This window comes from Geospiza fortis, unplaced genomic scaffold (genome assembly GCF_000277835.1).
Source record: "Geospiza fortis unplaced genomic scaffold, GeoFor_1.0 scaffold203, whole genome shotgun sequence".
Lineage (NCBI taxonomy): Eukaryota > Metazoa > Chordata > Aves > Passeriformes > Thraupidae > Geospiza > Geospiza fortis.
In genome coordinates this window covers 1345366-1358778 of record NW_005054385.1, presented here as the reverse complement: position 1 = coordinate 1358778, position 13413 = coordinate 1345366, and the positions used below count along the sequence as shown (strand labels likewise).

Genomic DNA, 13413 nt, shown 5'->3' with positions numbered 1-13413 from the left:
TCACCAATGCCAACCTCTTCTGCTCCAGCAAATGCATCTGTTAAGAAAAGAAATACTATCAGCAGTGCAACAGGTGGCATATTACAGCCAATCTTGAAAGGTTATAATAAGAGGGAATGTGTGTGAGTGAGAGGAGAAAAACTGGAAAAGAGGGTGACTAAGACGAAGGAAAAGGCAGTGGCAAGCATTTTTTCCTACTATTGCACTTACAGTGTTTTGGAATAAAAGTCTGATGACTTTGCAACACTGGGGTAGGGTACTACCCTGGAAATGCATTGCCCATTGTACTGTTCTCTGTTTACTTAGAAGGAATTCAGAAGGGATTTGCTTTCTCTTGTTTCATGAGCCCTACGCTTTCACACTGACCAAAGTGGATACACACCAGCTGGTCACGTCCGTCACCACCACTGGGTGGGAGAATTCCTGATTATACTTAGATCCCTCAGACCCCACTCTATCACTTGCTGAGAAGCTCTGCTTGAACACTGCTTCCGAAATGCAGCCGGCTGGGAAGTCTGCACGCCTTGCCTGAAGGAGCTGGATGCCTTCTGGATCAAACATGAATGACCTGCTGAAGGTGCCCCTGTTGCACGTCCTCACCCTGGCAGCCCTCAGCTTGGCTGAGACACTTCTGAAAGGTTTGCTTTTTCCCTGCTCTTCTTCTGCCATTTGCTGAAGGAGGTTTTGCAAAGGGGAAGGTGTCTCTGCTAACAGTGGGGAGGGTGGTGCTGTAGCGTTCCCAAAAAGGACAAAAATGGTCTGCTTTCAATGGTCACTGCTCTGCTTTTAGAAGGATAGCAGAGAAAATATTCTCATATTTGTGTTTGGAATTGAATTCTTTGTCTGTGAAGAGCACATAATCCATTGTAATAGGCAGGGGAGACCTTTGGGTTCAGCTTGTGTGGGATGTAAATTTCTCCTGTGAAAGCAAGCTCAGAAGTGTTAATGGTTGGTAGCACCAGTTGCTGCAGAGCACTAGATCTGTTGTGTTTAGCACACCTGTATAGGTTTTTAAGTATATAAAGCTTCAAAATAAATAAATATCTATGATGTCTTTACAAAGAATACGTATATTTGTACAAATATGCACTGTTTGTTATAACATATAACACAGAAGTTATTATACCTTCCTCCAAACTTGTGCACACACATGCATATGGGCATATGCTCACATACTTTTAGCTAACAAAAGAATTGGTAAAAAATCTGTTTAGAAAAGTCTTTGAGGTACAAAATGCAACTGTGGTACCATTCTGGATGTTCCGTTTGGTGAAGCTGCAGACAGCAATTTTTTCTGAACGGTGATTCAGATTTACACTTCAAAGCTTTTGAAATTCAAGGCTTACTAGAGACTTTGCAGCTTCAGGAAAACAAAATGAAATCTTAAGGGGAATGCCAGTATTCACATGTTAGGCCAACATTGCTGCTCTTGTAGGGCTATGCTTTTACAATTGTAAGTCAGGTTATTCCCAAAATGAAAAAAAGAGAAATAATATGTCTTTATAAAAATGTTTCGAAATAAAAATATGGGTATATTTGTAAGGCACTGAAGTAAATTTGTGAACTTAATGTTTATGAATATTGTGGTAAGATAAGTGGTAGTAGAGAGACAAGAAAAACAAAGAGAACAGGGATAGATTTTTTTTTTATGCATCGCAGGGTAATGAATAGATACATTGCCTTTTCTAGGACATCACAGCTGAGCTGTTTTTTATCATACGAACTGCAGTTTCTCCAGGTGTCTGCAATGTTGGAGAGGGACTGGTTCTATTTTCTGTATTGTTTTGTTTACCTGGTTGGTCTGGTTTCAAAAGTGTGAATCCAAATCCAAAGCCAACACATTTGGAAGCTTCTGGTGGGCTGGGGACAGAAGGGGATTTGGCTTTCTTATGGACTCGTGACCAGCCTTGGGTCATTTTTCTATCTCGGGAAACTACAGCTGACATCCAGAAAAATGGCACCTGTGTAGCTTTACACATATATAGTTTAATTTATTTTCAATTTATTTAAAGCCACAAGGATACCTTAAAAATATGAGAAAGGCCTAGTATATGCACATGGAAAGGCCTGGCTCCATTTCTATGTGATGGTAGATATGTCCGTACATTGTTCAGATTTTATTTTCCTATGTTAAAATATGGTAATGCACACCTAATGAGTTCAGAGTGTTTTCTGAAGAAAACATGGACTGACACCAACACCCAAGCTGTTTGAATGACTTTTAGATGTAAGTACCATCTCAGCCATTTTGGAACTCTGTTGCTGTCTCACAAAATGACGGCAAGGTCCGCTGCTTGCTGTCCTTGCTTGGGTTAAGTATCACAAAGGTGAAAAGAGCATAAAAGAAAGTTATACATCCCTGTTGCTGTCATGGTTGCTCTCTGAAGATGGAGAATTGGGAAGGCAGCTTTAAAATGATTTCTTTTTCTGTCACTGTAGTTGTGTCAGTTTGGACACTATTTTCTTAGAAGCATGTGGCTTCATTCTGCCCAAAAATCTGTATGCTGGCTTTCAAAAGGGAGCAGGTCAGACTATGCCTATGCAATATTCTGTCATCTACTGAATAAAAGACACACTTAAAAGTATGTAACTGTTTCTAGAGAATTTATTTAATATAGAAATCCGATAGGTCTTGTTTTTCCAAGGAATAAAATACTGTCATTATGCATACCAGCTTTTGGCACAAATGTAACTTTATTACTTGTGGGAGTGGCTTTTTTTACTGTTACAACAGTTATAAAACTGGTTGCTTTGAATTATTATTACTGTAAAAATTTAGATTTCTCAGGGTTAGAAAAGCATCCTCCCAGAGATCAAGGAATGTGGACAACAGCAACAAAACTGTACTATATAAAATTAGATTGCAACACTCTGGGGTTAATGCCATAAAACCTGATAAACTTTGCCACAAAATAGCAACGTCTCTTTTAAAGCAGAGAGGATAACCATTAGTGGGGGTTATTCTCCTAAGACAACCTTCAGTAGTAGGAAAATGAAGACCTTATAGAAGTCTTCCATTTGGTTTCACTGGCATGGGATTCATATGGGGAACAATACAGATGGTTATATCTGTTTAATGTGACCCAAAATGACCTAATAAAGACAATTTGAAGCAGTGATCTTAAACAAGGAACTCGTCGCAGACTTGTTCTAATTGAAGTTTCATCCATATGACCTTTAAAGCTATCTTAGATGTCGTTTTGAGATTTACATAGGTATAGTCATTATTGTTAATCAATGATACTATCCAAAGTCATACAGTCTAGAAATATTATTGAGGCAAATTCATTCTAATCAAGCGTCAAAAGCGTTTAGAGTTTTACATAAACCTGATAGTGGAAGCTGATCCTTTCTTCCTCTAGCTTCATTCCAGAACTCCAAAGACGTTCTAATTTTGACTTCCATGTGAATTGAAAAGGATTCAGGTATTGACTTTCTATTATTCTCAGTCTCTTGAATTGGAATGTCTTCTCTTTTGCCCATTCCTTAGGGAGGGAAGGGTAAAATGGTTATAGTTTATTTTTTGCCTGAATTTGAATCTCATTGTACTGTGGAGGGTCAGTAGATACATAGCAGTTGGGATTCTCTGTGAGAAAATAATGGGCCAGAAACTGTTATGCTCAGTGAGGAACAGGAAGACTCCTGAATCCATGATGTATTTTCAAGGTAGTGTTTCAGGAATATAGTAAAAACTAGTTTATCTCAGCACGTTTGTCATGAAATCCAGTCCAACCAATATGGATGTGTGTCTCTTGCAGCCATTGGTCAAGAAATTCAAGTGTTTTTGGAGGCAGTGGCTGCAATGAATAACATAAGCAGGGAAAGCGAGTGACTAGGCTTATGCTTTGATCCCTTCCAGCTGTGCTTCAAGTCTTTCACCAGAGCAATGGCAAATGTTTCTTAAGATACATTCAACTTATGTATGACTACAGGTTTATGATAATAAGCATTAGACATAGCTATTAAACTTCTAACCCTCATACTTCTTGGTTAGAAAATGTGAGAAAATGAGAATGAGTCCTAGACATGTGTCACGATCTGTCCTAGTAAACAGATGTTGTGATGGTTTGTAGTGGTGATCTCAGGGTGCAAAAAACCAACACGGTACAAGGGGGCTTGCAGTAATAATCAAAACAAATACACCTTTATCGAATGACCACAGCAAAATGTGATAGAGGGATTAAGGGAGAGAAAAAGAGAAAGAGAGATAAAAGAGAGAGAGAAAGAGGGGGTTATAGCTACCAAATGTAGAGATGAAGTCCTTTGGTCCAGTCCGGTTGAGGATCTGCCTGTTACACTGGGGAGATCTCAAAATCTCTAGCTAACTCAGAGGTTTTTATTATGATATTGAAAATTGTGTGTGTGTGGGGGGGAAACAGATACAATAAGGAATAGATGTAACAGGCAGTCCATGTTCTCAGCAGTAAACGAGAGCCATTGTTTTCATGGTCCAGTGGTCACAACCTGCAGGCAAACATCTCGCTTTGGTCAGCTTGCCTCCCCCACACACCTCCCCCGGCTTGGGGGTTTCAGTCCCAGTCCTTGGAAGGAGGAGAGGGGCCTTTTCACATGGAGGTTTCATGTCTCAGTCCTTGATGGAGAGGCTTCTTACATCTCAGTCTGTCTGTCACGGTGGTTGTAAAACAGGTGAGGGTCTTCTCTGGGACACCACCTGAAACTCAGGAGAAGTCCAGCCAGGCCAAGAGGTGGGACAGTTTCCAAGGCCATTGTTGCAAAAAGGGCACGGTGCCGCTTCTTCTTCTCATTGGGTTCAGTACAGCATACAGCATACAACACCTGTGAAAACAATTACTTAACACTGTGCTTTCACGTCTCAGGGCCTTTGGCATGTGACTTTCTCCTTCAGAGCCAGAGATTTTAGATAGGTGGGGTCTTCTCTTCAGTGGTCCCCCAAATGATGATCGTGAGGTAGATGAGGGAAAATTCAGACAGACTCTCACAACATGACACAAATCTGAATGACCTGAATGGTCTTTGTGAGCCTGGCTTAGAAAAATGTAGTGCTATATAATGAGTTTGGTGTTTGGATAGAACAGGTTTTTTGTTGTTGCTGTTGGTTTTGTTTTTTTGTTTTTTCTTCAAAGATAAATAGTTGAGTGAATAAATCCTGTAATATTGACAAAAAAAGCCCACATCTCAAGCACTAATAAGGAGGTACTCTTCCCACTCCAGGGGCAGGTCAGCTTGGCTTCAATTTGTGTGCTGCACCTTGCACTTCCAGCCTATGCAATGCCACCCTTATGGCAGTGGGACATCCTCACCTGTGTCCTTGCAGTATGCTCACCTATTGCTGTGAGTCTCGAGGAAGAGGTGAGTCAGAAATACAGGATGCACTGAGCTTGTTGGATCTTGGTTTGCTCTGTTTTGCATCTTATGGAAAAACCTCAAGGGAAAATCCCGTTGAGTGACTCTGCAGGGACATATCTCCCTCCACCAAAGGTGTTTGGTAGGCTATGTAACACTCTCCAGTAGGCACCAGAAGGCATTCTCATTTTCTCTTCTTCACACAGCTCCCTTGATCAGCACTCCTCTGGAAACAGTGGATGCCCTGGTAGAAGATGTTGCCAAGTTTGTCTGTGTAGTGGAGTCATATCCTGAGCCAGAGATCACATGGACACGCAACAGCATTCCCATCAGGTAGGAAGCAGCCCCAGCCCTCACCAGCACCTTCTGCCGAAATTGGCAGTGCTTCTTTTCATGATACAGGAGATATCTGGACATATAAAAATCAGTCTGTGGCAGGAGAGAGAATGAATGGCTGTAATTATCTAGGATTCTGTATCTCTGAGGGAGTAAGAGCAATTGAAGTTGCTCTTGCCCCTCCACACATTTGAGTTTGCAGAGAGCTGGTTTCTGCTGCAAGGAGTTTTCTCTCCAGCTTCAGACAATTCAATGCGCTTTCTTCCTCAGTTCATCCATTTTTGAAGGAGGAGGATGCTGTATAATATTTAAAAGGAGCTTAGCAGGGCTTGTTGTCTTTCTCAGTGTTCTTGGAAACTTTGTATGAAAGGGGTTGTGCTGTGCCATTCTTGTTTGCTTCTAGTTCTGGATCTGGAAATTGTCTTCTCATTGTTTTGCACTGTCAGATGTTAACAACCAGGCATCAAGATGTCAACAGAGAAGGCAGCCTTCTGGAAGTGTGGAAATGTGTTATGGAAGTTGCTACCATTGTTTTTGCTCTTTTGCTGTAGACAGGTTTCTACAAAGTAAACTGTACTTGATCTTCTAGCTCTGAAATCACATTACATCTGCCACATGGCTTCACATCAGTTTCTCATTCTAAATGGCTGTAAGTGCCTTACTCTGTGACGGAAAATGCAGCACAGCACAACTTTGTGTAACATAGTCAATACCCAGCCTCCACAGGACAGGTGCATGTTGGGCAGATGATCACCTGAAGCATGGTTCTCACTATTGTGGTAAAACATCCAAAAAGCTTTGGAACCAATGGCATAGGAAGCTCAAACAAGTCCGCAGCAGAAGGAGGTCTCACTGTTTGGAAAACTGCTTTAGAGTAAGACAAAGCAGAAAGTTACAAATATGAATATAGGCCTTCAGAAGTATTTTTTTTTCATTGTCAACAATCTCAGCAAAATTTGGCCCTAATCTGATCCTGACTTTGTTCCAGCATGGAGTTCTGAACTTCCATGGATGTTATTTCCAAATCAGATCACCTTTCTCCTAATTCCTTCCCCACTGGTGACATCATGACTGAAAACCAAAGCAGGGAGAGAAAGCCGTCCATGAAGGACTTTGTCTTTCTCTCCCCATGTCTTTAAAATTATCCTTCTTCCCTGTGTTCTAAGGTAATTTGAAATGGAGATAATTTATCACCTCAATCCCCTCTTCCAGAAGCCAAATGCATCATTCTTAAAGCCATTCCACTCTCTCTCTGAGACACAATGCTTTAACCAAAATGGAAAATAAAGATAAAAACACCTCTTCTGGTAAGGCCATAGAGCTCAGGTGCTTCATTCCTTTACAAGGACTTCTGCAGCATCATTAATAACAGCAAGTGTTTCATTTCACAAGGCATTAATATTCAATACTGCTGGATAGAAAAGCTCAGACCAAAGACAGAGGAAAAGATAAGCTGAATATATTTGTTACTTTCTAAAAAGTCAGATGAAAGTATTTGCACACTGGAAAAGCATCAGATCAGAGGACACTTTTTTCTGAAAAAAAACCCATATAAATGTATTTCTGTGCCTCTGTGTGTGTGTGTATCAAACTTCAAACAGCATAGGTTTTGAAAGCAATTAATATCAGTTATTTTGTTTCCAAAATTTTCTTCTCCTACCAAGGTCCCAGCATCCTGGACAGACAGCAAGATTAACCTGCAAAACAAAGCAGTATGTAAACTTTGAACTTCAATGGGAATAGAGCCAGCACAAAGAATAGTCAGCAGTAGTCTTCTGGATGTGACTTTCCTTTTGACATCAAAACTTGTGCAAGTAAACCAGCAGGTGTCCTGTGCTGTGTGAAATGGTTACCTGGCCCATCATCCAGAACAGGGCTGCCCACAATGAGCCTTCCTTAGGATAGGAAGGGCACAGAGTCGGCATGTCTTTTACATTGAGGATAACTTCACTCTTTCTTCCCAAGTTGGAAAAGAGGAGGGAGATGTAATTCTGAGTGGTGAAATGCTGTTGAAAGGAAATGCATGCCTAAACCATCATAATGGTACATTCAGATTAGGCATGACTACTGTACAATTTTTAATAGTAAAAGACAAAACTTGACATACGTACTGGTCAGATACTTGTGATTGCTTGGGATAAAATCCTCAGGTCACAACCCTTTTTCCACTGTTCATTAGAATCAAAGTCCAATTGCATGAAGGTGCTTCCCAAAAGCATTAACAAAGGTGTGAAAATAGACACTACGAATAGTGAATTTCTTTGTGGTTTTTTTTAATACTATTTCTTTATATTTATCATAGCTTTGCAATGAAGATCAATACCTCAGCTCTCTGATTTCTCATCATTCTTTCTGATTTCCTTGGCTGTCCCACTTGCATCTACATATCCCCCCTACTCACATACCACACTTCTCTTGTCATGCTCACATATGAAATTGTTCTTTGCCCCACATACTTTGTTATAATATCCCATATTTTTGTTGATCCAGCTTCAGGGCTTTCTGCAGTTCTCTGAAATACCCAGGCTAAAGCCTGCTGTCATTAAACCATAGCTATTCTTGAATCCTCTAACTTTCAGATGGCTTCAGCACATTTCTTTGCTTGTTTGTTGGTTTGGTGGTTTTTTTGCAAAACAAATAGACAAAACTACTCCAGGATGTAGACACAAAAGTTCATGGTCTTTGGTTTGTGTCTTTTTTCACAACCTTAAAAATATTCCTATAACTTAATCTGTTTAATAAAAAAAAAATCCCTTTTTTTTTGCTTTTTTTTTCCTGAATAAGGTTTCTTTAAACAATTTCAGCTAGCTCTTATTCCTATATAAGCATCTTTCTCTTACGTTGAACAATGATACCTAAACCAGGACCTGGCTGGAACTGAGCATGTGCTCATGCCTGTCCTTGGTCAGTCAAAACCCCAAACATGATGCCTACTCATTTTACCAGTGTCTGGGGGGCGGAAGAATTGCCACTACACTTGTGACAGTCAGGAACTGCATGGTCTAGTGAAAACTTGAATCTTAATTCAGAACTCAACATTTTCAGCACCTTCCCTTCTGTTTGCAGGTTGAAAATCAGAGGTAGAGCTTATTGGCATTTGTAGTGATATCAGCAGTCTGGATATTCAAATGCAATTCCCGTTCTCTGTCCCTGGTTGTCTCTGACAATCCGTGCTATGCCTTGCAGGCTGTTTGACACACGGTACAGCATCCAGAGGAATGGGCAGCTGCTGACCATCCTGAGCGTGGAGGACAGTGATGATGGGGTGTACTGCTGCACAGCAGATAATGGAGTTGGAGCAGCTGCACAGAGCTGTGGGGCTCTCCAGGTGAAAATGCGTAAGTGGGAATGCAATTTCTTCCTGATGCCATGTGAGTGTTTAATTGAAAGCCTGAGCAGACTGCCATCTATGGCACCTGGAGATCCATGTTCAGGGCAAACCCATGTTCTTGGGAAGACACGTGCAGTTCTTTGAGTCAGAGACACGGCATATGGGATCATAACTTAATGCAGTTGGGATTATTTACTTTGAATAACACACATTTGTTCTAAGATCAGAAGAAAAAAATAGATGGTTTGAAGAATGCCCTTTGTGCAAAAATCTGTAAAAGAATTTGATAGATTAGTCCTCTGTGGCAATACTGCGTAAGTCCCTGGTGAATTTTAATTGTAAAATTTCACTAATAAGATTTCTTCCTGAGGATGGCAAAATCAACTAAATTATGTTCAGATGCTCTCAATGGCAGTATTGGATGTTCTGGAGCACCATGTTGTAAATCTCATCATTCCACATGGAAGGCAAAAGATTTGCTCTTGCAGAGAGCTACATATGTGCCAAACTCAGTAAAGCTGGACTCACATGGCTAGAGTTATTTACACAAGCACTTTAAAAGGCAGTGGAGGTATATTCTGGTCTGTGCTAATGAGATGACCCTCAAGGTCTGGTAATGCTGGAACTCTGCATCATCCCAGTCGCTTGCAGGTGGTGGCCAGGAGATGATGCTCTCTGAAACTTGTTTTTCTGCTGATTCATTATCATGCAAGGGCCTCAAAATGTCAGATCTCCCAAAATACTAATATAATAATCCTTTTTACTCTCAGCTCAGACTACGGCAGACTGTGTTCTTTCAGCAAAATGAATTTAAATTTATCCCTCATTAACTTTAAGGGAGTTTGATTGCTTTTTCTTTAAGGCTTGATTGTCCTTTTCACTAGTATATTTATAAATCCTTCAGTTAAGGATATTAATTGCATTTACATACCCTTCTTGTTGAGCTAGAGGCAAGCCTGGGTTAAAACTCTTTCAAAATCAATTCAGTCTGGATCTGAGCTTTGAGACAGGACAGTGTTTACACAGTGAAAAATGTCAGAACCTGCAATGCTAACATTCTTCAATACTGGAAATACTCTTATCTGAATTTGGATTTTAGCCCAGGCCCTAATTCAAATGACTGTCAAACTCCACTCAGGAAAACAAATAACCCATGCAAGTTAGCTGCTTTTGCAGCTTTTTAAACTGAATTCTGTGCTGAAGAAAGTTCTTTCTTACCAAATAACTTCAAAACCGAGAAAGAATGCTTTATCTTTCAGCAATACGCAGAAAAAGCAGCAGATTTGTGCATGTGATTTCTGAATTTATCTTGTTCTATTATCTTGTAGCTTTATCCCAAATTTAATTTTTTGGCTTTTAAAATTTTAGGACCCAAAATAACCCGTCCACCTGTAAATGTGGAAATAATAGAAGGATTAAAGGCTGTTCTTCCATGCACTACAATGGGGAATCCAAAACCTTCTGTTTCATGGGTCAAAGGAGAAACAGTTGTAAAGGTGAGTAGGAATGGTTTTCAGTAATACTAATTATTTGCTAACGGTACTGTGTTAAATATTAGCATCAGTTATAGTATTTGTAAATTCTAGTAGCTAGAAAGGAAGTATTTGGAAAATCCAGGGCTCATCTCATAAATATCTTTATTTGCAATGATTCTACATGTGAACCAAATGTTCTCGATCTATATTTTATGTGATAAATGCTTGTCACTACTAAGTATGGCCAAATACTGAGGAAAGCGCTTGTGAGTGTTCCATTAAATAAGAGCTCTTTCAAGCTATAATTCACTGATCTGCAAAAATAGCAACGGGTGAATGTGTAATGCTATGAGCAGGAAGAGCTGGCCCCAAATCCTTGAATTGTAGGACATATATGGTGTTCATGCACATAAGCCCAAACTTTGTAAACAGATTTTTGATGCTGTTTGTGTGCAGCCTGCATGTAGAGTCCTCACCTCAATGGCTCCTTCCTCCGGCAGGAGACTGCTCGCATTGCTGTCCTCGATTCTGGGAATTTAAGGATACACAATGCTCAGAGAGAAGATGCAGGACAGTATCGTTGTGTAGCCAAGAACAGTTTGGGCACAGCCTATTCGAAACCTGCAAATGTGGTAGTGGAAGGTGAGTGACTTTTGAACCAGTCTCAAGTTCCATGTGCCAGCCCCTCATGCATACCCAGTTAACTTGCATTAAACCGAAGTATTGTGTTGATGTTGTCAAAACCACCCTAGAGTGCAATAAAAAAAAAGAAGAGAGGAGAGGAGAGGAGAGGAGAGGAGAGGAGAGGAGAGGAGAGGAGAGGAGAGGAGAGGAGAGGAGAGGAGAGGAGAGGAGAGGAGAGGAGAGGAGAGGAGAGGAGAGGAGAGGAGAGGAGAACTTTTGCCTTTGTGGACCTGAGCATTTTCTGCCCACTAAATGAACAGCAGTTTGGTTTTTCAGTTTCTGGTTCTTAGGTACTCTGTGTCCAGTTCTTATGTACAGAAGGTGTTTGCTGTGTTGTGTGAACCACCACCAGTTTCAGAGTGCTGAGAACAGTAGACAGGGGTACACAAATGTTGGCCACAAAGCATTCTATCTTCCTGAATCGTAGAAGAGAATTTAGTTTGGGCAAGGGCTTGTGGAGTGAATGGGGGAATGTCTGTTTTAGTAGATGAACAAATTTTTATTTCTGATTCAGGATGACTGTAATGCAGAAAGTAGAGAAGGGTCTTCATTTTCTTAGTAAGCTTCAAAATACTGTTGTAGATTACATTTGGCCTGGGGCTATCTGAGGTTACTTAGCATGCAATCCCATTTCTAAGAGGAACATAGACTTCCTTCTGGGAGCAGTTTCAGATACATTAGATCCAACTGCTGTAGGTCTGCTGTTTTCTTAAAAAATGCATGAATTTTTCAAGGTTTTTTTGTCCCTTTTAAATATTTATACATACAGACCATATATACTAGAAATTCCTTAAATAGCTTTAAAACAGGAAGGCAGCTATTCTTAACCTAGATTCAGAGCTGTACTTCTCCCAGGCTAAAAGTGATGAAGCAAACTGAAAACAGTTGGATCTTGATGCGAACAGCTTGAGTCCTGGGTTTTAGTTTGGCCCCTGTCTTTGAGACAATGGGCAAAGGCTTGTCAAGAGTTAAACTGTGAATGGCAGATACTTGGTGCCACAAACACAAACAGTGAAGGCCCTGTCACTGCAATTCTTTGCTCCAAATCTGCCAAAGCCAGCTAGGGAATCTAAAAACAAGCTGGAATTGCGCGAAAAATCTGGGCTGCTAAGGTGGATGGTTTTTCTCCATCTCCATAGGTATGTGGTGGCCTGTTAATTCAAGGACTGGCAAAATAAATCACAAATACGCTACTTGGGGTGTGTATGTATGCTCTTTTTAAAAGGAAGATTAATTCTTAATTGATCAGTGGCAGGTCAATGCTCCCACACAAATTGTCCCCTCATGTTCCATTCATGTGTTGGGCGAACAAATAAATGCTCTCCTTCAGGCTCATCTTGGTTTCTCTGGTAGGACACCTGTATAATATACCTAATTTCAGGTGGCCACCCAAACTAGACAGACACATGTTTGGTATATATTTTTGGCTTCCAAAAATCCAGAGGAATTTATCCTAATTTATTACATAGAGTGAACTGTGCAGGATCCATTTGTTCAAACTGACATCAACATTCATAATTCTGACACAGCAGCTTGCTGTGCAAATCCCTTCCCCTGATGGTGTTTTAGATCAATTTTCATGGATATTTAGCATAACTACCTGTGTGCATACCTGTGTACACCTGCAAGCTGATACTTGCACGCATCACCCTCACACACCTCTTCCATTAGTTTTAGAATCCCTCCCCTCCTGTCTCTCCTACCCTAGTATCAGCATTTTAAAATAACTACAAGTAAATAATATGCTAAATTTATTCAAAGCAGGAAAATCACACACCAATATTCTTTGAGCATTCATAGCATTCATAAAATTTGTGAAAATTGTTGTTTATTGCTTCTCTGTAATAACATTATGATTTTTTTTTAATCTTGGTTCCACTATTTGCTGGAGTCCCCAGCCTGCATTGTGTGGTTTAATATTAAAATAAAATGAATAAGCATGGCTGGTTGACTAGGAATATAATAATTCAAGGTAAGTGTCCATTCAAGGAAAAGTGTAAATATTCATGCCTAGCTAGAGCTAGATCACTGATTTATTGTGTACTTCCATTTTAGTGGGTCCTGTGTGGCATCCCACCCTTACGTAGAAGGGAGCTCCCAAGGATCATAGGTCCTTGTGGTTGAAAGGAATGACAAAAGCAAGAGTGCCTGCAAAAGCTTACGAAGTTTTATTAATAAATTACACATTTGGCATGGAAATGTGTATGGTAATCCCTGACCTCCTATATAAGCATGGGGCAGTGGGTTTTGATAAAGGGCTAG

At 40.3% G+C, this 13413-nt stretch overlaps 1 protein-coding gene across 1 annotated transcript in view; it reads left to right on the top strand.

The window, feature by feature from the left end:
* Positions 1-453: 453 nt before the first annotated feature.
* Positions 454-13413, top strand: part of MUSK (muscle associated receptor tyrosine kinase) — a 57183-nt gene continuing 44223 nt past the window's right edge. The window contains exons 1-5 of the mRNA XM_005425342.2: positions 454-638; positions 5532-5658; positions 8848-8999; positions 10361-10488; positions 10968-11109. Of these exons, the coding sequence (XP_005425399.2) occupies positions 542-638; positions 5532-5658; positions 8848-8999; positions 10361-10488; positions 10968-11109 (646 nt within the window). The 5' untranslated portion in view covers positions 454-541. The remainder of the gene's footprint in view (positions 639-5531; positions 5659-8847; positions 9000-10360; positions 10489-10967; positions 11110-13413) is intronic.